At 38.2% G+C, this 27,621-nt stretch overlaps 1 protein-coding gene across 1 annotated transcript in view; it reads right to left on the reverse strand.

Annotated features, from left to right (window-relative positions):
* Nucleotides 1-27,621, reverse strand: part of LOC126204447 (cap-specific mRNA (nucleoside-2'-O-)-methyltransferase 1) — a 286,518-nt gene that overhangs the window by 92,411 nt on the left and 166,486 nt on the right. Inside the window, exons 12-13 of the mRNA XM_049938834.1 lie at nucleotides 24,195-24,382; nucleotides 329-466 (exon numbers count right to left, since the gene is read on the reverse strand). Coding sequence (XP_049794791.1) covers nucleotides 329-466; nucleotides 24,195-24,382 — 326 coding nt within the window. The remainder of the gene's footprint in view (nucleotides 1-328; nucleotides 467-24,194; nucleotides 24,383-27,621) is intronic.

Raw genomic sequence — 27,621 nt, forward strand, 5'->3', positions numbered from 1 at the left:
TGATCCTATAAGATCAAAATAAAAGAACAATATACAGACATGCATCTGAATATTAAACCAGGGACTCTGATAAAACACTTGCAATATTCAGTGTAAAAACGGCAGGTAAGAGGAACTTTTCTGCTTTCTGTATCCCTTGTTCCGTAGGTGCTGTCAGCTTCTGAGGCTTTTTCATTACACATACTTCATCAACCATTTTCTCATAATACTGCTGTTCTGTCATTACTAGAAATTCTGTGTTTACAATATCATAAGCTTTGATTACGCAGTTCATACATTGTTACACTGTGAAATAACAAACACAATAAGCTTCTCTAACATTTCTTACCTAGATAGAAGGTTACATTGTTCTGCTCCCGATTGCTTGCGAGAACTACACAGTGCCAATCATACACAGACTTCACCTTCTCCTCCAGAACAGAAGGCAACAATTCCGTACCACTATCAGACAACAAGCTGGTGCCAGCTGAAAGTAAAAGAAAGACTTATTAAAAAATAGACTAAAAACTGTGTTTGTGACAAATTCTATGTCAAAAAACAGCTCCTCCCCCTACACTTACAAATCTACATAGACTTCTTAAATTTGGCAAATGTTAGGTATTTTTGGTTTGTGTCCAACTGACTTTTACTTTCAACAGAATTTGTTTCATTTATGAATTAAATGAGTGAAGTAAAAACTATAAGTATAGGAAGAGGAAGAGAATCCTAAAAAAATGTAACCACAGAATTCACTGATACAATCTCAAAATTCACCATGATCTAAAAAAAATCATTGCTTATAAACACTCAATTTCAGTTCTATGGCTGACTCTGACTGGATACCACATAGAGCATGAGAATAAACTAGATTCAACAATGATAATTTGTTGAGATTTGTCACAGTAGTTTAGAACCTATGTTGTTAAGGAACATTTTTCTTGAAAGTGCGAATGTGAACCAGAATCCAGATGCTGCGAATATTTTAACAGCAGTACTCGTAAGAAAATAAGGGTGGCAGGTTAGACTTTAACCTCCAAAGGATGAGGCCAGTTGATCTAGAGGTCCTTGAAAGGGTTTAAAATGAATATCATTTAGTTATTTAGGATGTTTCCCGAATGACAATTTAACTTTAATATTATACATAAAAATTTGGGCAGTGTTTTGTATGTACATGTGATGAATGTTAGATAATAAGTTTGAAAAGTAATTTCCAAAAGGTGAAGCACAATAACATTGCAAATAAATGTTAATCTTTCTCATTGAAAGACAAGTCATGGAACAATTCTTATAATTATACTATTCAGACAGATGACCTAAAGTGTGTTATTTCTCTGACAGATTATGACAATATTGCTTCCCATCCCTATAGGTATACTTGTTTTCTATTTGTCATTTCAATACATGGTATTATTTTTGATCTGTACTGCTACATGTACTCTCTGTGAATGCTAATTACAGTCAGCACCACACTTGATATTTGATTGGAACAGAGAGAAAATTTAACATGTACAATGAAAAGTACCCTTTGTCACACCCTTCACAGTAGTTTGTACAGTTATGTATAGAGATGTGTAGCATTTGAGTGTAGTATTGATGGTGCTGCAACCTGCAATGAAATTTAACAAGTTTGTAGTTGTGTGTGACATTTTTCGTGCTGCTCACGGTATAAATTGATAACTGTTATGACAATTTGAGGTAATGATCATTTTGGCAGGAAGAGAAAAAATGGCAATACTACGAAAGGGGTAAAATACAGGGAGCGAAAGGCTATTTACAATTTGTACAGAAACCAGATGGCAGTTACAAGAGTCGAGGGGTATGAAAGGGAAGCAGTGGTTGGGAAGGGGGTGAGACAGGGTTGTAGCCTCTCCCCGATGCTATTCAATCTGTATATTGAGCAAGCAGTAAAGGAAACAAAAGAAAAATTTGGAGTAGGTATTAAAATCCATGGAGAAGAAATAAAAACTTTGAGGTTCGCCGATGACATTGTAATTCTGTCAGAGACAGCAAAGGACTTGGAAGAGCAGTTGAACGGAATGGACAGTGTCTTGAAAGGAGGATATAAGATGAACATCAACCAAAGCAAAACGAGGATAATGGAATGTAGTCGAATTAAGTTGGGTGATGCTGAGGGAATTAGATTAGGAAATGAGACACTTAAAGTAGTAAACGAGTTTTGCTATTTGGGGAGCAAAATAACTGATGATGGTCGAAGTAGAGAGGATATAAAATGTAGACTGACAATGGCAAGGAAAGCGTTTCTGAAGAAGAGAAATTTGTTAACATCGAGTATAAATTTAAGTGTCAGGAAGTCATTTCTGAAAGTATTTGTATGGAGTGTAGCCACGTATGGAAGTGAAACATGGATGATAAATAGTTTGGACAAGAAGAGAATAGAAGCTTTCGAAATGTGATGCTACAGAAGAATGCTGAAGATTAGATGGGTAGATCACATAACTAATGAGGAGGTATTGAATAGAATTGGGGAGAAGAGGAGTTTGTGGCACAACTTGACAAGAAGAAGGGACCGGTTGGTAGGACATGTTCTGAGGCATCAAGGGATCACAAAGTTAGCATTTGAGGGCAGCGTGGAGGGTAAAAATCATAAGAGGGAGACCAAGAGATGAATACACTAAGCAGATTCAGAAGGATGTAGGTTGCAGTAAGTACTGGGAGATGAAGAAGCTGGCACAGGATAGAGTAGCATGGAGAGCTGCATGAAACCAGTCTCAGGACTGAAAACAACAACAACAACTACGAAATTGTTTAAAACATGTAAACAATGTATTTGCATGACAGTCAGAGTAGAGTAATATTAGTTTAAAATAATGCTGTTGTGAAAAGTGTATCAAGTGAACCAAATATCAATTGCAAAGTTGGATGAGAAGTAATCATCTGACGAATAGTAGCAACGGTAATCGGGTTAGAAATGCCTGTAGTGAACAGTGGCCATCAGACTAAATGGTATTGCCAGACTGCATAAAAAACAGATTGAATAATGGATGGTCCATGTCAAATGGTAGGCTTAGTGAGGTCTAGAAATGGACGTGTGAAATTGGCAATCCAATTTACACCAGTAAAATTTGAAGGTGATTGCTACAATGTTTCACCTTACAGTAGAAAGGCCTACACCATTTTCAACTTACGTAATTGTAACTTTTAGGGACAAAATGTTGAATTAAACATTCAATTGTTGAACTGTCCGCAGCACGTTTCTTATGTTTATTCACTACACAAACTGAGCTTTTGACAAAAACCACCATTGCCTTCTTCCAGAAAACATCTGACTGTACAATAAGTCCGAGAATCACATAAATTACCAGATGTGGAATTCCCACTGTGACCAGAGATTACATTGATGCCAATGATGAAATGTCACTTGCAACATTTTTGTTTCCATCATGAAATATAATACAGGACATATTCCTATGCAGTCGCTGTGAGTTAACAAGCACTGCGCTCTCATTTAAATATGTGGCCAATAGAGTCAGCCTATAGGAATTGTGAAACGAACCCCGTTGTCCAGGACCACGTGCCACAAAGGGCACAGATTCACCACGAGATGGGGAAACTCACAGGCGACCATTGTCTATTGATGCCTAATCGCTGCAGTGTGCGAGTGAGACAGACTAGAACCTTCGTCATAGAAAAATCCAGTAGAAGCCGTTTGTGGCCAAGGAGATGTAGCAATGTTAAACATGGCAGACCTACGATCGGCCATAAAGAGAAATATTTATGAAAACTATTTAATTCTGTAGTAATGCAGGGAATCAAGCCACAGTAAATTTAATCTTCTATCCTCCATAAATTTCATAGTGATCTCAATAAAACTTGAATATTGATGATATCTATAATAGTGTACGATTTACTGTTAAATTGAAATTCACAAGTTTTGTAACAAATACCTGAATTCTAAAATCTGAATGCTTTGGTCGATCTTAACGATCAACATTTCATATAGAAGCGCATCATTGAAATGACAAATGTTGTACTTATCAACTCTGTAACATTATTTGTTTAAAAGATATAGTAAATTTAAATTATCAGTATTTACAGTTAAGCATCAGATCATCATTTTCTCCACAAAAAACACATTGAACGGTGACAGCATGACACCTTATTAATCATTAGGTAATAGAATATTTGTTGTAAAGTTTAGTGCCTAATATAGTTACTTTTGTTCTTTACTTATTTATCAGAAAGCACATTGGTGCAAGGCTACTGGCTGTAGCATTCAAAGTTAAGAAGGAAATTGTATTGGTTTTATGCAAAAGAATTTAACATGAAAGTGGTCAAGCTTTGATTATTTAAATACGTTAAAATGTAAAATAATGTTGAATAAGCTGTAGCCAATCAGATGGATGGTTCCAGGAAAGGGAACTGCCCTAGTCAGTTGAGCGAGGATATTTGGCGCGCGGGAAATGCGGCCGGGGATGTGCAGAGGACAGTGGGGATGGAGACACCAAAGGGTACAGTTCAGATGCAGACGCAAAAGCAGACGGTCAGTCTTTGGGCAGCTAGGAAGTGAAATGACAGAAAATTTTGCGTTGTGTGGTATCGCAGGACTTAGTCTCTGAGCAGCGAGCAGCCATGCGCCTGTGTGAACTCTAACTTTTCATGTAGATAACTTGTATTTTGTGATGAAAGTGTGAATGAACGAACTGTGTCAAATGGATATGCGCTTGAGCTCGGTTTTAGTTTGTTTTCTGAATAAACATTATTCTAACCAAATAGCAAATACCTTCTCTGCACTGAAATAATTCATCTATCCTCTATATTGAGACAAAATAGCTGCTGATCATATGAAATAAAATCAGTTGTCTCCAGAAAATGCACCCACAGCTCACGGTCTAGTGGTTAGCTTTGCTGCTTCTGGATCACAGGGTCCCAGGTTTGATTCCCAGCCAGGTTGGGGATTTTCTGTGAGCAGGGACTGAGTGTTTGCATTGTCCTCATCATTTTATCATCATTCAGGAAAATGGTGAGACTGGATAGTGAAAAGGTTTGGAAGTTATACATGCACTGATAATCACATCGTTGAGTGCCCAGCAAATCAAAAATCATCATCATCGATATCATCTCCAAAAAACGCAAATCCAAATATAGCCAAGCAACACATCAAGATTAGCACATGATGCACCTTCTGTGCTTTGAAGCTACATCAAGAAAATTGGATAAATTTTACACACATATGGGATTAAAACCATCATTCACACACATAAAAATAAATAAATAAGAAAATCAAAGAGATATTGTGACCTGTGTAAGATGGCCATGGGTTCAGACTCTCAGGCATTTATAGTATTCCATCTGAATGTGACTGCAAGGGACACCTATTGATACCATTTGACTGGGCTGTAGTGAACATTGACAATATTTCACCTGCAGGTATCTAAATAAATCTGCTGTTGCCGAATGCAGACATATTAATATGCACAAAATGTTGTTTGAGCAGGCACATATTCTAGTCCACCCTTCAAGCTACTGAGACTCAGTCATTGAAGTTGCAGTGCAAATTAGAAGGTGTGTCAACAATTTTGTCAGAGGTACTGGATTTTCAGTCAGCAGAGCATGGAAGCAAGTACTTGACTCAGAGCAATGCGAGCTAACATCCCAAAGATGTTTGGGCTCACACGCGGTTCTTCTTCGTCGAAATGTCTTTGCTCAAACTCATCTAGGGATTGAACCACACGAATCACATTACATGCTCTAAATTAAACACTGGTGACCCTTTGGTTAAATTATCTGCAAAATACAAAGTTAATATAACTGCTATATTTTGCATGTTGGGCTTCATCTCACTTTCAATACAAATGAATAAATTTTTTGCATTCACTTGTCACAATCTGTGGATAATAGAATTACCCTTGGCAGCCTTCCTGTTGCTCATAGTCACCATCTATGTCCCAGTTCACATCTTCCCATACAGTACATTTATCACTTCACAATGACCTATGTTCAACATAATGTCATCAACACTGTAATCAAGTTTTAGGAGCATCCTGTAGATCCAATGTATTGTTACAAATCCTGGCTAAACATCAACACTTCTGAAGCTTGGGCGAAATTTTGACAGATTCTAATACTTTAGTGGACGTCTTATTAAAAGTTCATTGCATTCAACAGTAACTTTTTGTCGTACAGGAGGAATTTCAGTGATGTCTCTTTCAGATACTGAGCCCAAGGGAAGAATATTTCAAGGGTGGTACATTTCCCACATTCACACATAGCTGATTGCTGATTGCATGGGAATCTCAAAAAAGATGTAAGTCTTACCTTTAGCCTGCATGACTGCAATACAAAGATGTTCTTGATAATTATAGTCTTCGACAACATGCCGATGTCAGTGTGTATCTGCTTCAATATCTTGTAAATGTATTTTACTTTTGGGATAGCCTACTGCATTGAATTTGTAGAGCCATTTCAGGCTAAGATTTAGGTGTGGTATTCCATTAAGTTCTTTTTATTGGGGGGGGGGGGTGAAACTGTAAGACCAATTTATTCTATTAATGATGCAGGCAACACTGGAACATGGTGCTCTTACTTAACATTTCAACTTTAGTGGTTATTCTAACATCGGTAACAAGCTGGTGGTGTCCATTCTGTAGAATTGATGAACACATCTATTCTCCAGCCCACCAATGAACTTCCCCTCCCCCTCCCCCTCCAACCCCCCCTCCCCCTGCCCCTCCCCTCACACACACACACACACACACACACACACACACACACACACACACACACACACACACACTTGGGAAGGTATTCTGCAGTGGTTAGTTGGTTGGTGTGGGGGTTTAAAGGGACCAAACTACAGGGTCATCAATCCCTTGTGGTGCATTGCTTTTAAGGTACAGGGTTTAATGATCACAGGGTTTTCGTAGCTAAAAATTTAGAGTGGATTTCAATGTGAGATGCTTACAATAGTTTTCACAATGAAACTTTGTCTCAAAACCTGGCAGAAAGTGCAAAGAGTTTCTGGTCATATGTAAAGAACGCTAGGGCCAAAACACAACCAATGCCTTCTCTGCAGAATAGCACAGGAAATACTATCAATGACAGTGCTGCTAAAGCAGAGATACTAAATACCGCCTTCTGAGATTCCTTCACAAAAGAATACAAAGTAAATATTACATAATTTGAATCAAGAACAGCTGCCAACACGATTAACGTAGTAACAGATAGTTCCAGAGTAGTGAAGAAACTTAAATCACTTAATAAAATCAAGTCTTCCAGTCGAGACTGTATACTAATTAGGTTCCTTTCAGAATATGCTGATGCAATAATATTCAAGAAAGGCAACAAGAGAACTCCACTAAACTACAAGCTCATATCATTAACATTGATACGAAGTAGTATTGTGGAATAAATATTATGTTCAAGCATTATGAAATACCTCGAAGAGAATGGTTTATTGACACACAGTCAACACGGATCCAGGAAAAATTGTTCTTGTGATGCACAACTAGCTCTTTACTCACATGAAGTGTTGAGTGCTATCGACAAAGGATTTCAAATTGATTCCGTACTTCTATATTTCCAGAATGTTTTGACACCATAACTCACAAGTGGCTAGAAACCACACTAAGGTAGTGTTATAGGTCCTCTGCTTTCCTTATCTATATAAACAATTTACGAGACAATCTGAGCAGCCATCTTTGGTTGTTTGCAGATGATGCTGTTGTTTATCATCTACTAGAATCATCAGAAGATCAAAATCAATTGCAAAAAATCAGAGAAGTTGTCTGTATGGCAATTGACCCTAAGTTTATTTATTTATTGTTCCGTGGGACCAAATTAAGGAGAAGTCTCCATGGTCATGGAACGAGTCAATACATGAAATTATAACACGATATTAGAAACAGATAAAATGAAATATATAAAAAAAAAATTCAGGTGACAAGTCGTAAGTTTAAATAAAGAAAATCAACAATGTAATACTGGAATTTTCTTAATTTTTTAGCTCTTCCAGGAGCTCCTCGACAGAATAGAAGGAGTGAGCCATGAGGAAGCTCTTCAGTTTAGACTTAAAAGAGTTTGGGTTACTGCTAAGATTTTTGAGTTCTTGTGGTAGCTTATTGAAAATGAATACTGCACTCCTTTCTGCACAAGAGTAAAGGAAGTGCATTCCACATGCAGATTGGATTTCTGCCTAGTATTAACTGAGTGAAAGCTGCTAACTCTAGGGAATAGGCTAATATTGCTAACAACAAACGACATTAAAGAAAATATATAATGTGAGGGCAATGTCAGAATTCCCAGACTATTGAATAGGGGTCGACAAGAGGTTCTCGAACTTACACCACATATAGCTTGAACAGCCCGTTTTTGAGCCAAAAATACCCTTTTTGAATCAGAATAATTACCCCAAAAAATAATACCATACGACATAAGCGTATGAAAATATGCGAAGTAGACTACTTTGCGTGTTGAAGTGTCACTTATTTCAGATACTGTTCAAATGGTAAATAAAGTAGCATTTAGTTTCTGAACAAGATCCTGGACATGGGCTTTCCACAACAGCTTACTATCTATCCGAACGCCTAGGAACTTGAACTGTTCCGTCTCGCTTATAATATGCCCATTCTGTCTGATCAAAATATCGGTTCTTGTTGAATTGTGAGGTAGAAACTGTAAAAACTGAATCTTACTGTGATTTAGCATGAAATTATTTTCCACAAGGCACGAACTTATTTCATGAACTACATTATTTGATACTGTTCAATATTACACACGAGATCCTTCACTACCAAGCTGGTGTCATCAGCAAACAGAAATATTTTTGAATCACCTGTAACACTAGAAGGCATATCATTTATGTAAATAAGAAACAGCAGTGGCCTCAGCACCGACCCTTGGGGAACGCTCCACTTAACAGTGCCCCATTGGGACTGAACATCACTACCACTCTCAATATTGCTTTCTGTTCTTAAAGTAAGAGGCGAACCAATTGTAAGTTACTTCCCTTACTCCATAATGGTCCAACTTCTGCAGTAATATTTTGTGGTCAACACAGTCAAAAGCCTTTGTTAAATCAAAGAAAACACCTAGCGTGTGAGGTCATTCAAATAAGTGCTAAAATGAAACCATTAACCTTTGGTTACACGATAAATTAATCAAATATAAAGGTCATACATAGCTGGGAATGACAATTATGAACAACTTAGAAGTGGAAATAACAAATAGAAAATGTTGTGGGAAAGGCGACCCAAAGATTGTGTTTTATTGGCAGAACACTTAGAAGTTGCAACAGATCTACTAGAGGGACCATGCACATTACACTTGTCCATTCTCTTTAGGAGTACTGCTGGATGGTGTAGGATCCTTACCAGATAGGAGTACATTGAGAAAGTTCAAAGAAGAGCAGCACATTTTGTATTACCGAGAAATATACGGGAGAGGGTATCATGAGCATCAATAAAACAAAGGCGTTTTTCATTGCGGTGGGGTCTTCTATAAAATTTCAATCACCAACTTTCTCCTCCAAACACGAAAATGTTTTATTGATGCTGATCTATGAAGAGAGAAATGATCATCATAATAAAATAAGTGAAATAAGAGCTCACACGGAAAGATATAGGTGTTCGTTTTCTCCGTGTGCTATTCAAGAGTGGAATAATACAGAATTATTGCAAAGGTGCCTGGCACTTAAGTGTGATTTGCAGAGTATCCATGCAGATGTAGATGATTTTTTTTTCTTCAGACGTTAGGTAACATCACACCAACATAGGGAAGAGAGAACCAAATAGGTGACCACTAATAAATATGAATGATGTCCTACCATGAATGATGTAACAACTTTCATACCTTGCTAACATGAGAGGGAAAATATTATATCTAATAACAGCAATATAAGGAAAAGATAAAGATGACACATTGAGCTGCAGAAAGGCACAATGAAAATATACTTACTCATTAGCTTTTAGAAGAAGCCTTCTTCAGAAGAGGAAACACACACACACACACACACACACACACACAGATATATTCATTCGCACAAGAAAGCACACCTCAAGTACACAATCCCACCATCTTGGGCAACTCAGACTGGAATGCCAGAGATGACGGTCATGTGTGTGTGAGATGTGCTTACTTGTGTGAATGAATGTGTGTTTCCTTTTCTGAAGATGGCTTTGTCTACAATTCAATGTGTCATCTTTAGGGTGAGTAGCAACCTATCTTCTCCTCATATTGTTGATAGTCCAACCTGGAATTCCCACCATTTTAAAATAGTATATATACCATCATAATATGATTTAAAAACTAGCAACTCAGTGAAATAACATGACCCAGTTTGCAGGCCAGAATGACACAGGAATAAATAAGAAGGGAAGACAGAAACATTGTGAACTTAGAGGACTAAAAATGTAAAGAGGTGTTTAATTTTTTATTTTCAAGGTAGGAGTAACAGGTTTCAAAGCGGGGAATAAAAAAATTAATTTAAAAAAAGGAAAGATAGAAGGGGAGGGGGAAGAGGGAGAGGGAGTGGCAGTGGCAGTGGGGAGAGGGGAGAGGGGAGAGGGGAGAGGGGAGAGGGGAGAGGGGAGAGGGGGAGTGTGTGGGGGGGGGGAGTATTTGTAGTATGACATGAAACAGAGTAAGTGTAACAATAAATGAGGACCAACACATGAGATACTGTACTGGGGTATAGGTTGGAGGATGCTGTATGTACTGACTCAAATTCAGAAGAGAAAAGAAACAAAGATGATTTTTAAAGGAGAAAGGTGCAAGTAGTATAAAATGATTTAAATATCATTGAAATAATTAAGTTTTAAGACAAACTCCAATGTTGTACAGATTAAAACTAGCTTGAATTGTAAAAGATTATGAAATCAAGCTCTCATAGATAGAAAAATAGTAAAATTGTTTGAAATTGTGTGGCTGAGATAATATGGAGCAAAAAGAGAAAAGATAAACAGAAATTATATGAAAGTTAAATGTTTACAAGTTAGCCAAAGTATGTTATGCTATTTATGATAGCTCAATGTTTTCAAGATTATTTCTTGTAACTACAACATGTAAGCATGATTAGCTATGAAACTTCCTGGCAGATTAAAACTGTGTGCCCGACCGAGACTCGAACTCGGGACCTTTGCCTTTCACGGGCAATTGCTCTACCATCTGAGCTACCGAAGCACGACTCACGCCCGGTGCTCACACCTTTACTTCTGCCAGTACCTCATTCTGGCATGATTAGCTATGTTTGCTGAAGTTTATATTAGAAATCAGATGCCTGTAAAATCTATTCAATTTTTATCATATACTAGTCTGTTATCCTTGTTAACAAAACAAAAAATTACCAGCCATGTCCATCACAGTAAAACATTGCTATGCCCAGAGGTAAAACACATTACTCCCACAATAATATATTTCTAATTAATTTTTTAATGTAGAGTTAAAAAAACTGTGTTAGGAGTAAAAGGTTTCTACATAGTGCAAACATTCAGTGTTAAATACAGTATGTAGATATATTTACAGTGACTTCATTCATCTAAGTGGAGGATATGAGGTGTTATATACCTCCCCAGTGGAGTGATGTGTATCCCCAGGATGAATGATACTTGCTACTAAAAGTTATAAAATAACATACTAAATGTAAATATAATAGAGGGGAACATTCCATGTGGGAAAATATATATCTAAAAACAAAGATGATGTGACTTACCGAACAAAAGCGCTGGCAGGTCGATAGACACACAAACAAACACACACACAAAATTCAAGCTTTCGCAACAAACTGTTGCCTCATCAGGAAAGAGGGAAGGAGAGGGAAAGACGAATGGATGTGGGTTTTAAGGGAGAGGGTAAGGAGTCATTCCAATCCCGGGAGCGGAAAGACTTACCTTAGGGGGAAAAAGGACGGGTATACACTCGCACACACACACATATATGTCTGCTTGTGAGATGTCTGCTTGTGTCTGTTTATGTGTGGATGGATATGTGTGTGTGTGCGAGTGTATACCCGTCCTTTTTTCCCCTAAGGTAAGTCTTTCCGCTCCCGGGATTGGAATGACTCCTTACCCTCTCCCTTAAAACCCACATCCTTTTGTCTTTCCCTCTCCTTCCCTCTTTCCTGATGAGGCAACAGTTTGTTGCGAAAGCTTGAATTTTGTGTGTGTGTTTGTGTTTGTTTGTGTGTCTATCGACCTGCCAGCGCTTTCGTTCGGTAAGTCACATCATCTTTGTTTTTAGATATACTAAATGTAAAGATACAGATATTTTGTGAGAGGGAGGGGGTGGGTATTGATTTTTATTTTGCGTATGGGGAACTGTAGTGAGGGATAATGTGCATTTTCAGCAAGTAACGGTAATTGCAATGACTTCATGAGATGAAATATCTGCTTGGATGCACAAATACATATTCCCTGGATCATGAAAAATAGACTTCTACTACTATTCAGGATATGGAATGTTGAAGGTAATCATATAATGTAGTATGTATATGTAACTGAAAATAAAACATACGGTGTGATGTTTGTAAGGAGCCCTGGTTCTTAAGAGAAGAAGATATGAAATCAAGTTTGTACAGGGCATATCTTCATTGGTGAGAAATGAAGGTATGTTAGAAAAGGTGCTGGAAGTGACCTACCTCCACCAGTACACACAGTTCAACACGGTGCTGCATGTTTGTGAATAGTGCTGGTTAATGGTGCTGCCAGAGTACTGGATTTCACAGAGGACATTCTCACATAAATCATCGATACGGCAGCACCAGTGAAATCTGACAGCAATGAGGTTCCACAAGCTGAGTGTTAATCTTGTGTTTCAGTGTAGCGTGGCTCACTATTCATGGTGTTCTGTGTGAATTGCTTCTTCCAGTGCTGCTTTACTCTTGTCATGTATTGATATTATGTGGAAAGTGTGCGTTTCTTCTGAAACACTACTGAAGAACTGGTTACTTTAAGACATGTCAGCAACTGATTTTACAATGTTTCAAAAGTTGACATAAACTGTCTGAACACTGTGTTCAAGGCTTGGTGACAAAGCTGGACACAAAGGGAACATTGTTAGATCTGCATGGCGAGGGGGTCAGGGGAGCCCGCAGTTATCGAAAGAAAGTGTGGTTGAGGTAAAGAGATGATTGTTGGCATTGAGCATAAAGATTCTTTGCTGTTAATTGCGTGAAACTGTACTATTCAATAGCATGTGTCACAGAGCTACAGAGAAAGTGGGCCAGTGTATGTCAATGTTCACAGGTGTTCACAAAGTGATACAGACCATACCATGAAAACCACCTACCATACTGCCATTGGTTTCACAGGTTTCTCATTGAAAGCTCAGAAGTATTACAGTATACAAGGTACAGTTTTGAAGAGTGGTTCACCTATAAGGATATATGGACTCTCAATATATACATTTATGGAGTAGTAACAACCAGCAGCATGTAGTCATTGAGGAACCCCTTCATTCGAGAAGGTGGGCTTATTCTGTGCATTATAACAGTGGTGCATCACTGGACTTTTTTTTACACTACTGTTATCAGTGAAGTGTACCAGGTACTGTTTCATGAGCCTGCTAATCAGTTGGATAACGAGGATCAGACACTTAGCTGGTACCAGCAAGATGGGACAACTTGCCACATGTTTAAAGCGACTATGGCTGCATTGAAATCATTGTTCGCTGACAGTGTGATTTCCAAAGCATTATGGCCTCCGAGGTCACCTGACATGACCCCTCAAGACGTTTTCTGTGGGGCCACTTATAAGGTAACGTGCATAAGAACAAACCAGGCATCAGCATTGAGTTCCATAAGAAGTCCACCATGAAATCCAGGCAGTCACACCCAGTACCCTGGCAGCAACGTTTGCAAACATTTAGTGCTGTGTTGAACTGCGTATACAGGTGGTGGGAGGTCATTTCCAGCACGTCTTATAATATACCTTCATTTCTCAACCATAAAGGTATGCCATGCACAAATTTGATTTCATATTCTCTTTTACCACAATGTTTGTAACACTTTTTCTGGGGTCTCTTACGACTGGGACACCATTCGCTGTTTGTTAATTCAACAGCAGTAACACAAGTTATTCTCAGAAAAGTGGTGCAGTGATTCTGGATTTGAAAAGAATTAGAAGATGTCTGAGAGAACAATTGTCACACAAAGGTAAGGAAGTTCAGTATCACATTGAAACTCATATTGCACCATTCATGTAGGTAGAAAGCCGACTAGTTGTCATTCCCTTACAAAAGGCTGCATAGTAATTGCAACTGTTGTATAATGTGCATGCTTTCACATGTAGCCCTACATTCAATAAGACAACTTTGAAAAATGTAATATCCCTAAAAACTTTAACTTCTGAAGATGGTTTGAGGTTCCCATTAAAATAATATAAATAATCTATCAGAGCATTGCACATACACTCTCTCTTACATTCAACTAGTTTTTTGATGAAGGCTGTTTCCCACAAATGGTATATACAGAAGTATGACTGAGTCATGAAAAGGGTAAACAAGATGAAATTGGAAATTATAAACCGGTCTCATTGTTAACAGTTTTATGAATAACAAAGAAATCAGGTGCTTGTAGGTGTGAATATTACAAAACTACCAGTTTAATGAGTCACAGATGCAAAAGACTGGCATGAATTATCCACACTGGAACTGAAAGAGTGGCAGAAGCAGTTTTAGGAAGATCAGTTAGGGTTCCAGCAAAATGTAGGAAGCACACAAGGCAATGTTGGTCTACAACTTATCTTAGAAGCTACAGGGGTCACTCAGAAATTAATGCCCCATTGTTTCTTCCCCCCCCCCCCCCACCCCCCACCCCCACCCCCCGTCAGCCCACAACAATGTTTTGAATGCTAACTGTCCATATGAATTCTTTAAGATTCCTGAGCATGTGAAAAAAATGTGCAGCATTACTTTCAAGGTGACCCTCGTCAATTGAAAAACGGCGAACTACATTTATAGCATATGTATACGTCAAGAAAGTTTTTTGTAATGATCATCGGAATACTCAATATAAAATTCTTTGGGCATCAGGGATAAAATACAAGGGGAAAAAAGCGACCTACCACCTGCACAGAAACCATATTGCTGAAGGACATGAAAGAAAGACAGTTGTTAGGAAGGGAGTGATTGAGGGGATGTAGCCACAGGCACCGACTCCATGGGGCCTTGGGGGGCCCGAGCCCCCTCAAAAATTCGTTTGGGGGGGTCAGGGGGGGGGGGGGGAGGCTGGACGGAGCCACCCCAATAAATTTAAGAAAATTATTAGTTATATTATGCTTTGTAAAAACACAAAATTATGTTGGAATTTTTTATTTTCCTTTTTTGATGATAGTTACCTTTCAAAATACATTTAGTAATGAGTTAAAACAAATAATTATTACAGTAGTAAGGAAGTTAACTGAAAATGAGTGGTGTGAATCATGATAGTGTTACAGTGCTGTGGACACACTTACAATTTGTCCCGGTGCGCAAACCTTTGGGTAAAGTCTGGCGCCAGATGCCAGCACTGCAGCTGCAGAGACATCAAAAGGACTGGAGCTGAAGCCCTTGGAATACTCTGCCTCACATCACCTTGACACTTCAAGACATTATGATGCCATGGCTATATAAAGCTCACCCTGCTGTCGCAGTCATTCAGTGTGGAAAGTTTCGTTCAGTGCATGCTGCAGACGTGTTTAGTGTTCCGACTTTAGTGTCTAGTGGACTATTTTATATGACTATATTTTATTCGGTTACTTTAGTCTCTTAGTGTATTGTGAATTAAGTTTGCAATGGATAAATTTGTTACCAAAAATATGCACTTGGAACTTGATGATACTGCACATCAATCTCCAACAATTACTGTGTCGTCAATTGCTTTGTCGTCTTTAGGCGAGAACCGTTCAAAGCCGAAACCTGGACAATCCGATAAGGGAAGATCATTTCAGAAGTCTTGATTGGTCAAATATAAATGACTAGAATATGAAGCATCTACTGAAAGTGTTTTTTGCATAACCTGCAACGTAGCAGATGCTAGAAATCTATTACAATTTCCTTAAAAAAAAAAAAAAATGCATTTACTTCCGTAGGGTTTTCTAACTGGAAAAAGGCTTTGGAAAAATTCTGTCTTCATGAAAATAAGTTTATGCATAAAGAAGATGTTCCGAAACTAAATTCTATTACTACCCGAAGTGTGGCCTCCCAATTGAATAAATAGTTAGATAGTGATATGAAGAAAGGCCATTTAGCTCTTGAGACAATTTTTACTACCGTGCAGTTTCTATGTCAACAAGGACTAATAATTAGAGGGCACGAAGATGTAAACTCAAATTTTTTTCAACTGTTGGAACTCTGAAAGAATGACATACCTGAGTTTACAGATTGGTTAGGACATTCGCTGTATAAGCGGATGTCCCACAATATTCAAACGAGATTATTGATCTACAAGGAAAGTCTGTGTTGAAAAAGGTATTAGCTTCAATCAAGAACACTGAACATTTTTTCTATTATGGTTGATGAAACAAGTGATTCTTCGATTCACAAACAAGTGTCATTTTGTATTCATACTGTCGATGTTTCCTTAATCATCAACGAAGACTTTATTGGCTTGTACAAGACTCCCAACAATGAATCACAAACGCTGATTTGTCAATGGATAATTGAAGAGGACAGTGCTATGATGGTGCCTCGAATATGACAGGTAATTTAAAAGGACTAAAAAAGTTAGTTTTAGATATACAACCAAAAGCACGTTATGTGCACTGCACTGCTCACAGTTTAGACTTGGCAGTTGTAGATAGTCTCCACCATCTTACTTCTATGAGGGATATTATGGCTTTAGCCAAGGACTTAATAAACAACATAAGGGAATCCAACAAAAGGATGGGTCTTTTCAGAAGCATACGCTGTGAGAGCGCCAGCGACCAAGCTGGTCTATGACCCCTTTGCCTGACTCGATGGACTATGTGGGCTTCTAGTATCTTGAGAATATTCAAAAACTTTGAAGAACTTCTAGAGTTTTTTGAAACATTTTCAGCAGAGGACAAAACAGAGGCAGGTTACAAATGTGCAGGCTAACTTGAGTCAATGTTACTATTTAAGACTTCTTTCTTTTTACGTCTTTATTGCCATGCAATGATCCCAATAGAGCATGTCAATGAAAAAAATTCAATGCCCTCATCTTAAGTGTTGATGATCTGGAAAAAATATATGAGGGATTGATTTGTATATTGAATGGAAGGAGTGATGGTTTTGAACACTTTTGGGAATTGTCTTTAAAAGAAAAACCTTCACAAGTTGTTGATCCTTCGCTTCCTGAGAATCAAAGTATACCAAGGAAGTATGAAAAAACCGAAGCCAGTTCACTGCACACTTTCAAAACCGCAAAGGAATACTACAAAGCTATTTACATTGAAGTTTGTGAAACAGTGCAATCTGGTATTACTGAGCGGTTTACCTTAACTGGACTCACACAAGTCATTGCAGATGAACAAGAGTGCCTTCATTTAGCAAAAAGGGGTGAAACAAATTTGGAAAAATCAACTGAGTTTTTCAAAAATGACCTAGACATTGAAGACTGCACTTACACTTGAATATGTTTTCCAATATAGCTAATTAAAAAATAACTGGTCTTAAAAAACATGCGTGATGCAAGAAATTACATTACACAAGAGCCTGCAGTTGGAGAAATGTTATGTGAAATAGTGAAGTGCATTAAGTTTATCGAAATAGTTCCAATCACAACAGCAACAGCAGATTGTTCATTTAGCGCCCTTAGACGTCTGAAATCATATCTCCGATCAACAATGGGACAGAAGCGATTGAACAACTTGGTTGTTCTTCATGCCCACTGAGATGTTTTGGATGAACTGGGTATCCGACCAGTCATCAACGACTTCATATTCAGCAATCCAGTCAGACGGTCGACATTTGCACCTTTCTAAAGACACTCTAGCCCTAATAATGGCATTTAGAGCAATGTTAAAAATCTTTATAAAATAGAGAATTAAATTCATACATAATGTTAAATTTTCAGTTTCCAACTATTAGTACTAGTTTAGTACTGTATTACTATATTACTACAGTACTGTATTAGTTATTTCCAAATGCTTAAATATTTTTAGATTGTAAGAGGGGGGGGGGGGGGGTTAGTGGTGTTTAACGTCCTGTCGACAACGACATCATTAGAGACGGAGCGCAAGCTCGTGTTAGGGAAGGAAATCGGCCGTGCCCTTTCAAAGGAACCATCCCGGCATTTGCCTGAAACGATTTAGGGAAATCACGGAAAACTTTAGGTTGTAAGACCCAATTAAAACTCGCTATTTACATACTTTTTGATAGAAAGTATTAGGCATACTGAATTAACTTTATTAACTGTATTAAAGCATTAACTTCAAGATACTGTTTTTATTTAATGAACCCTGAGCCTTATTCAAAGTAAGCTTAAATTAGCTATTTCACTTATTAATCAAAATGCTATTACTGTGCGGCAGCAATATTTTATGTTTTATTCTTTTAATGGTAGTTTAGGATTTATTTAAATATAATTTCAGTCTTTTCAGAGCTATATACTCACTGCTCTGTAATAGTCTATAAGCATGATTATTACTGTAAATTAAATTGGCTTTTTATGAAAATACCATGCATGTTTATGTTTTGTTTCTTTTTTTCAAAGCCAAAAAGTGTGTCAGGCTTGTTGAGTTTCCCGGAGTGTCGCATTATCGAGAGTCCAGTTTTTGGGGTTCTACTGTTGATCTTATTACTCCAAAATGCTTAAAAAACTTTAACACTCACTATTCTTCATTAAAAATTTAGAAAATATCCTGGAGCAAGATCCCCCCCCCCCTCCCCAATATCTTATTAATAAGTCGGCACCCCTGGATGTAGCCTATCCCCAATATTATTCAAATTGTACATTAAACAAGAAGTAAAGGGGAAATTTGAAAAAGTTCAGAGAAAGGAAAAAAATTTTACTTTTTGCTGAAGACAATGTAATTTTGTCAAAGAAAAGGACTTGGAAGATAAGTTGAACACAATGGGTAGTGTCTTGAAAACAGGTTATATAAGAGTGGTTTGAAAAGTTCTCAGAATCACCACGAGAGGTCAGTGCAAGTGCAACGAGTTGTTCACATGATATTCGTTGGACTGTTGCCTGTAAACATGTGCTGCATCAGTGCTCTTGGAAGAGAGCTGTGGTGGTGACGTGGCTCTGTTGTTGTTCCTGTGTAGTTATGTGCGAAGATGTAAAAAAATCGAGATTCGAGCAGTGATTTAGTACTTTGTACAGAAGGGTATGAAGGCAAAGGAAATTCATGCCAATCTCCAGAATACAATGGGGGACTCTGCTCCTTCATATTCAACTGTTGCCAAGTGGATAAATGAATTTAAATTTGGTCGTGGGAGCTTAGATGATGATCTGTGCAGAGGTCAGCCAAGATGTGTCATTACTCCAGAAATCATTGCAAAAGTGCACAAAATGGTCATGAAGGATCGCCAATTGAAAGTGCGTGAAATTGCTCACACTTGCCAGATGTTGTCTGAAAGGGAATATCACATTTTAACTGAAAAATTAGAAATGAAAAAATTATCTGCAATATGGGTGCCATGATTCTTGACACTTGATCAAAAACCCATGCCGTCACCATGACATGAAGTAAGGTATGAAATGTTAACACACCCGCCTTATCCACCTGATATGGCTCCGCAGACTTCCACCTCTTCCTAAAACTGAAAATTTTTCTTGGTGGATGAAGATTCACTTCAAATGAAGAATTGATAGCTGGAGTTGACAACTATTTTCCAGGCTTGGAGGAAACTCATTTTCGAGGTGGGATCAAGGCAGTGGAACATCGTTGGACCAAGTGCATTAATCTACAATGAGACTATGTTGAAAAATAAAAAAAAGTTTCAGTGATGTAAGCACTTTTTTTCTATTCTGTACCAAGAACTTTTCAAAACACCCTCTTAAAATGAACATCAACAAAAATAAAACAAGGGTAATGGAGTGGAGTTGGATTAAATCCGGTGATGTGGAGAGAATTAGATCATGAAATGAGACACTGTTAGGGGAGCAAAATAGCTGATGATGGCAGAATTAAAGAGGATATAAAATGAAGATCTGCAATATTATGGAATGCTTTTCTTAAAAAGAAAAATACATAATCACCTAACATAAATTTTAAGTGCTATGAATTCTTTTCTGAAAGTATTCGACTGGAACGTCACCTTATATGAAAGTGCTTCTGCAACATCATGCTAAAGAGAGCACTTAAGATTAGATATGTACATTGGCTAACTAAAGAAGAACTGCAGAAAATTTACGGCACAAACTGACTAAAAGAAGGAACCACTTGATAGGATACATTTTGGTGGAGGGAGGGAGGGAGGGAGGGAGGTTGGGATTTGACGATTTGCATGAGCAACACACAGTCAATGCTGCTAGTACTGCGAAGTGTTGAACAAGGGAAGAATTGCATATGGCCGCAATCGATTCAAGAGTCATCCTCCACCACGACAATGTGCGACCCCATACTGCAGCTCTAACTGTCTCTAAGCTACTGGAAATGCAATGGACTACTCTTTATCATCCTCCTTACAGCCTGGACTTATCACCCTGCGATTTTCATTTATTGAGATCACTTAAAGAAGCTCTAGGAGGGCGAAAATTTGAAGACGACGACAGTGTGGAAGACTTTGTGCACAACTGGCTGGTGACATGGCCCAGTTCCTTTTATGATGAGGGCATCAAAAAGTAGCCCATATGCTGGGACAAATGCATTTCCAAAGCAGGAGTCTATGTGGAAAAGTGCCTTGAGTTTTTCAATAAATGAACTTAAATAAAAAATAAAATCCTATTTATATTTAATCCACCCTTGTATGTAAAGATAGATTTTTTAATGACTCCATCCAATACATATGAGTGCACACTGATCATCTAGAACATCATGACCACCGACCTACTACTGATACAAATCTGTCCAAGTGGTATCAGAATCACCTGGCAAGGAATGACTGCTAGTCAGACACATGAATGGTGCATGTAGTATCAGTGAGGGTGCTGTCCCTGTGTAGAATGGGGAAGCCAAACGATCTATCTGAGTTTGACCAAGGGCAGGTTGTGATCACCTGAAGGCTCAGCACGAGCATTTTGGAGACTGCACAGCTCGTCAGGTGCTCAAGGGCTGCTGTTGTGAGTGTCTTCAACATATGGTGAAACCCAGATGAGACCATGTCCAGATGTTTTTTTGCAAGGTTGGGCAGCCACCCCCTCATTACAGATGCCGCACGTCATAGACTGGGCAGACTGGTAAAATAAGACAGGCAGTGAATTGCGGCAGAACTAACATCAGACTTTAATGCTACACAGAGTACAAATGTGTCTGAATGCACAGTGGACCAAACACTCCTAATGTTGAGACTCTGCAGCCAACAACCCATGCATGTGCTAATGTTAACACCACGACATCGGCAACTATTAGTGAAATGGGCACATGACCATTGGCACTGGATGCTGGTGCAGTGGCACAGAGTTGTATGGTCTGATGAATCCCAAGACCTTCTTCATCATGTCGATGGGAGGGCAGGAATCTGTCTTCTTCCAGGAAAACAACTCCCTGACACTTGTATTGCGGGACGGAGACAAGCTGGCAGCAGCTCCGTTATGCTCTGGGGAACATTCACATGGGCATCCACAGGTCCAGTGGAGCTTCTGCAAGGCCCTATCATGACAGCCAAGGAATATCATACAATGGTTGCAGACCATGTACACCCCTTCATGACAATCATGTTTCCCGATGGCAGTGGGATGCTTCATTAGATAACGTGCCATGTCACAAGGCCAAGACTGTGACAGAGTGTTTTGAGGAAGAACACAGTGGTGAGCTACAATTGATATGCTGCTTCCCCCCCAACTTACCAGATCTGAACCCAATCAAACACAAACATGATGCCAGAATTCACAGTCCACCCCCACTCTCCCCCCCCCCCCCCCAGAATTTATGGGAATTAGGTGACTTGTGTGTGCAGATGTGGTGTCAACTCCCTCCAGAGACCTACCAAGGCCTCACTGCTTCCATGACATGCTATATTGTAACTGTTATACGTGCCAAAGGTGGATATACCAGCTATTAGGTAGACGGTCATAATGTTCTGGCTGATCAGTGTATACAAAATATAACACACAAAAATGATTCATGTAAGTTGGCTGTTATTCTAATCTCACTGATTTGATGGATCAATGTATGGAAGGATGATCAATGCAACAGTACAATAACTCACAAATTGTCCACCTATACAGACACTGGCCAACACTACTTCTCATGAATGTATCAGAAATTCCATAATACTACTGTAGAAACCTGAAAAGAAGAAATTGCAGCCTCACAGCTGTCACTGGAGGGCTGGTATAGCTGTAGCTCAAATTATGTTCAATGGGATTCATGTGTGAGCATGCCTGCAACCAAATTCACTGAATGCCTTCAATCTTGTATATGTAATCCAGCATTTGAATTCTAAGAAAACACACACTGTCACCCATAAAGAGAAAAGAATAGAACATGGCAGGGCAAAAGTATAAATGATCTCATAACCAAACTTTCATATTGACAAAGAACTGTTTTTGGTTAAGTGGAGGCTCATACAATTATTAATGCCGAATCCCATCCTCGTCATCAGTCCACCATCCTGATATCAAGATGTTCTGTCCACAAATGCAAATTTATTTAATGTTTTTGCATAAATATTTGGATTGTCAGAGTTAACACTACAGTGCAATTTGTGGGAGACTAAATTGTGCTTCCATGCATAGTGTTTATCTGCCCAATCTCAGTGGATACTACAATGTTTTGTGATAATGACACACACACACACACACACACACACACACACACACACCATGAATTCTGGGTTGACAGTCTGAATCATTTTGTTGTTCATTAGATTCACTGCAAACAAACTGCCTCGGTCAACTATTTCGATGGGCTTTGATGAAGCAAGCCTAACTCTATACTCTTATGGACAAGTTTAACCTTATGTTCCTCGAAAATCTCTCTCTGTCTGGAAGCGAGACTATAACCATGAAATTACACTTTGGGGCTCTAGTATTTGCAACAGCACATTTTTACTGACCTATTTTATTGTACCACTGTCTTGCCATATCACAGTTACTAATAATTAAAATTATCGACTTATACCAAAGTGAAGAATAATGATGTCAGGAGCTGTAACACTTAGCTAAGGAGTAAAGGAATAAAAGGGAAAGAGTCAATGTATCAAATATGAAAATAAACAAAAAGAAAAACTAATGAGTGGCTAACTGCAAAATACAATTCCCTTCTATAAATTTCAGAAAAGTAATTTTACTAGACGAGAAATTAATGGCTCCTAGAAGAAAGAAACTGATAATTCCACAGCAACTGCACTGATAAATTCGCCTGTAAAAGTAAATCTGTGTTCTAGCAGAAAAAGTAATAATATTACAACTGTAATTCTAGAAACTGATGGATTACAGACTGTGATGCAAAAAGATATACACCAGAATTCTTTTCTGGGCTGATAAATTTGATACAAAATTTCTTGACCAGAGAAGTATTAATTCAGTGCAGCATTCTTAACTTCTTCTCTTTTTAATTAAAACAATTAGGTCGCTATTTGGAAGCCCCTTTTCCTTATATCTTTTGGTCTTGTCTGAGAAAATCATGAATCCAAATGAAGAATGTACTGTCTCTCTTCTTTCTACAGTGGATTCAAACATACTTTCCAGATCTGTGCATATACTGTTTATGATATGTATGTATAATGTATATGCTCCTCAGCCTTTCACCAGCAAGTTGTGTTCCATAAATGCTGTCACTTATTTAGGACAGTTACGATTCCCTGCAAACAGCATATTTTACAGTGATCACTGAACTAAAAGAGTGCCTGCACATTATAAACTTTACAACAAAAAAAAAGGGTATTTTTGCTGCAGTTAAATCCAACATGTGAAGCACTACTCATTTTTCGTGGCTTTTCCTGTAAATTTCCTCTGCAGCAACACCTTCTTATTAACTTTGTGACACTAACCACAAATGCAATGTGTTACATTCATATGAGCCACTTTTATAGAGGCTTCTTATCAAAAGTGTTACTTGTAAAGAGTTTCATTGATCTAAAGAAATTCAAGCATTTAAAACTACATGAGACAAAGAGATATACATTGCCCTTTAATATGAGTAATTGAAACAAAGGAATTAATAGGGACCAAAATGTAAAAAAGAGATAGAATTCCTTTAAAAATGATAAAGCACCTTTTTTCAGTAGTTCTTCACACTTAATGCTGGGACTAACAAAAGGTGGTGCTGTTCTTGATTTATCTGGGATGTCCCAGTAACGCAGGCACTCTCGTCGAATGTCTGACTGACGACTTTCTGTCAAATTAGTGTCCCGGCAAAATGCAGCTATCTTCACCAGATTAACAACCTGGCGTTCACCAATGCTGCAAAATGTTTCATCTGCCTTAGACACACACATTCACTTTTTATGTAACTTTTTTCCATCATAAGTAAATATCTGAACCAAAAGCAAAAATATGTATAGTGTACAATGAAATCATCTCTAACAGAGCATATTATGGTAACAACTATCTTTACATAATTTTGTTGTGTACTCTTGTGGAAATAGTTTGAGCTACATCAAATCTATGAGTATTTAAATAAAAACACAAGGAAGAAGCAGCAAAAAAAGTAGTGAGAACAAAACATGTAACAGAGAATGACTGTTAAGCCAAAAACTGAAGTGGGACAATGAGTAACAAAAAGTATGTTAGTGTGAAGAAACTGAACTGGGTTACAAAAAAAATTATAGATAAAAACAACATACATTAACATCAATAAGGAATTTGAAACCACTGAACAGAAATAATACGGATAAACAAATGCATTCAAATCTGAAGATTCACATGTGAAATTTTTTGCTGCTCAATCAGGTCTAAGTTTCTGTTCAGCTTGGCTATGTGCCTTTTATCCACTTCATTTCATCTCATACCTTGTCACTTTATCTTACTCGTACAGATAGATTCAAAAAAATGGACTCAATTCACAGTAGTAAAATAAAGTCAGAGAAGGAAGACGTGCTGTAACAGCTATACAGGAAAAGGTAATGGATGGTGGACTGTCTCCCTAGTGTGTTTAACATTCTGATGGCAATGAAGCCCCTAACACCAACCTTGGTAAGAGGCAAAGAATCATCTAATCTTTCATCTTTCAGTATCTCATCCAAGTGACAAATGAACTGCAAAAATTTTGAAACCAGCATTTCAATGTGACTTCTCCCATATGTCCATTCAATGTTTCATCACCACTACACCTCACTTTCGGAGCAATAAAGGAAGATGGAAAGAGTACATACAGGTATGAAAGAACAATTAGTAAAATGATGGCAAAGTACATACAGGTATGAAAGAACAATTAGTAAAATGATGGCAACATTAATAGAGAAGATAACAAAAGAAATCTGAAAGAATATGAAAGAGAGAAGGAAAATGAGGAAACTGGTATGGGGAAAAAATGACTGAGCAAGACACAACAAGGAAGAAAAGTAGCGTGCCAGTGCAAGTAGAGACAGAATAAACAGTTAACAGTCATAATAATGTGGAAAGATGAAGAATAAGCAGCAATATGGGATGAGAATGATTAAGTAACATGGGACTCACTGGTACACGAGAAGACTGCCACACCAGAATTCACACAAGCACAAGTTTCACATGTGTCAGTTCAAATGGTGCAGCTGTTGTAATAAGTCAATCAACCACCATTTTATACATCGAGGTGAGGTAAAGCAGGTGGTAGACTTTGGTTTATTGGTAGAACACTGGGAAATGCAATCAGGCTACAAAGGACACTGTTTACAAACCACTCGGGTGACTGGTTCTAGAATATTGACCGGTTCTAGATCATTGATCAAATGAGTGGTATCTGTATCAAATAGGACTAACAGGGGATACTGAAGGTATACAGAGAAGTACAGTATGAATGATCACGGTTTCTTTGATCCATGGGAGGAGGTAACAGAGATACTGAAGGAGATGAACTGGAAGACACTTGAAGATAGATGTAAGCTATCCTGAGAAAGTCTTTTAACAAAGTTTCAAGAACAGGTTTTAAATGATGACTGTAGGAATTACTACAACTGACAATGTATCACTCACAGAGGGCTCATGAGGATAAGATCAGAATAATTACTGCATGTATAGAGGCATTCAAACAATCATTCTTCCAGTGATCCATACATGAATGGAATGGAAGAAACCCTAATATAATAACTGGTAATGGCATGTACCCTCTCATGCACTTCATGATGGTTTGCAGAGTATAGATGTAGATGTACATCTGACAAAAGTCATGGGATAGCGATATGCACATATAAAGAGGGTAGTAGTATCATGTACACAATATACGAGGGCTATCCACAAAGTACATTACGTTTTGGAATTAAAAATAAATAAAGTATTGGAATTTTTTTTTATTATATACAGATGAAAGCCATACTTAAATACTACTTTTATACATAGTTGCCATTTAAATTAAGGCACTTATCGTAGCGATGGATGAGCTTGGAAATTCCTTCGTTGTAAAATTCGGCCGCCTGCCCCTTCAACCACGTGGTTACCTCTTCTTGAAGCTGTGCGTCGTCATCAAAATGCTGCATAGCCAACCACTTCTTCATTGCTGGGAATAAGTGGAAGTCACTCGGTGCCAGGTCGGGACTGTACGGCGGATGAGGAAACAACTCCCACTTAAAAGATTCGAGAACTTCACAAGTAGCATTTGCCGTGTGGGCCCGGGCGTTGTCGTGAATCAGCAAGATCTTTGAGCCCAACTTTCCCCTGCACTTGTTTTGTATTGCTCTTCTGAGGTTGTGCAGAGTTTGGCAATACCTTTGAAGAGTTTATTGTAGTGCCTCTTTCCAGGAAATCCACAAAAATCACACCTTTTCTGTCCCAAAAGACAGTCGCCACGTGGTTGAAGGCGCAGGCGGCTGAATTTTACGACGAAGGAATTTCCAAGCTCGTCCATCGCTACGATAAGTGCCTTAATTTAAATGGCAACTATGTAGAAAAGTAGTATTTAAGTGTGGCTTTCATCTGTATATAATAAGAAAAAATTCCAATACTTTATTTATTTTTAATTCCAAAATGTAATGTACTTTGTGGATAGCCCTCGTATAAAAGGGCAGTACATTGGGGGAACTGTCATTTGTACTCAGGTAAGCGATGTGAAAAGGTTTCCGATGTGATGATGGCCGAGAATTAACAAGACTTTGATCACAGAATGGTAGCTGGAGTTAGATGCTTGAGACTTCCCAATTCGGAAATCATTAGGGAATTCAATACTCTGAGATTCACACTGCCAGGAGTGTGCCAAATTTCAGACATTATCTTTCACCACAGACTATACAGTGTCCAACAGCCTTCACTTAAAGATTGAGAGCAGTGGCATTTGTGTACAGTTGTCAGTGCTAATAGACAAGCTACACTGCAGGAATTAAACACAGAAACAATGTGGGTCATATGACAGATATACCGTTAGGACTGTGTGGTGAAATTGTGCGTTAATGGGCTATAGCAGCAAAAGACTGACATGAGTGCCTTTGCTAACAGTACAACATAGCCCGCAGCATGTCTGCTGGGCTCGTGACGTATCATCTGGCTCCTAGATGCCTAGAAAACCATGGCCT

Source organism: Schistocerca nitens, chromosome 9 (genome assembly GCF_023898315.1).
Source record: "Schistocerca nitens isolate TAMUIC-IGC-003100 chromosome 9, iqSchNite1.1, whole genome shotgun sequence".
Classification (NCBI taxonomy): Eukaryota; Metazoa; Arthropoda; class Insecta; order Orthoptera; family Acrididae; genus Schistocerca; species Schistocerca nitens.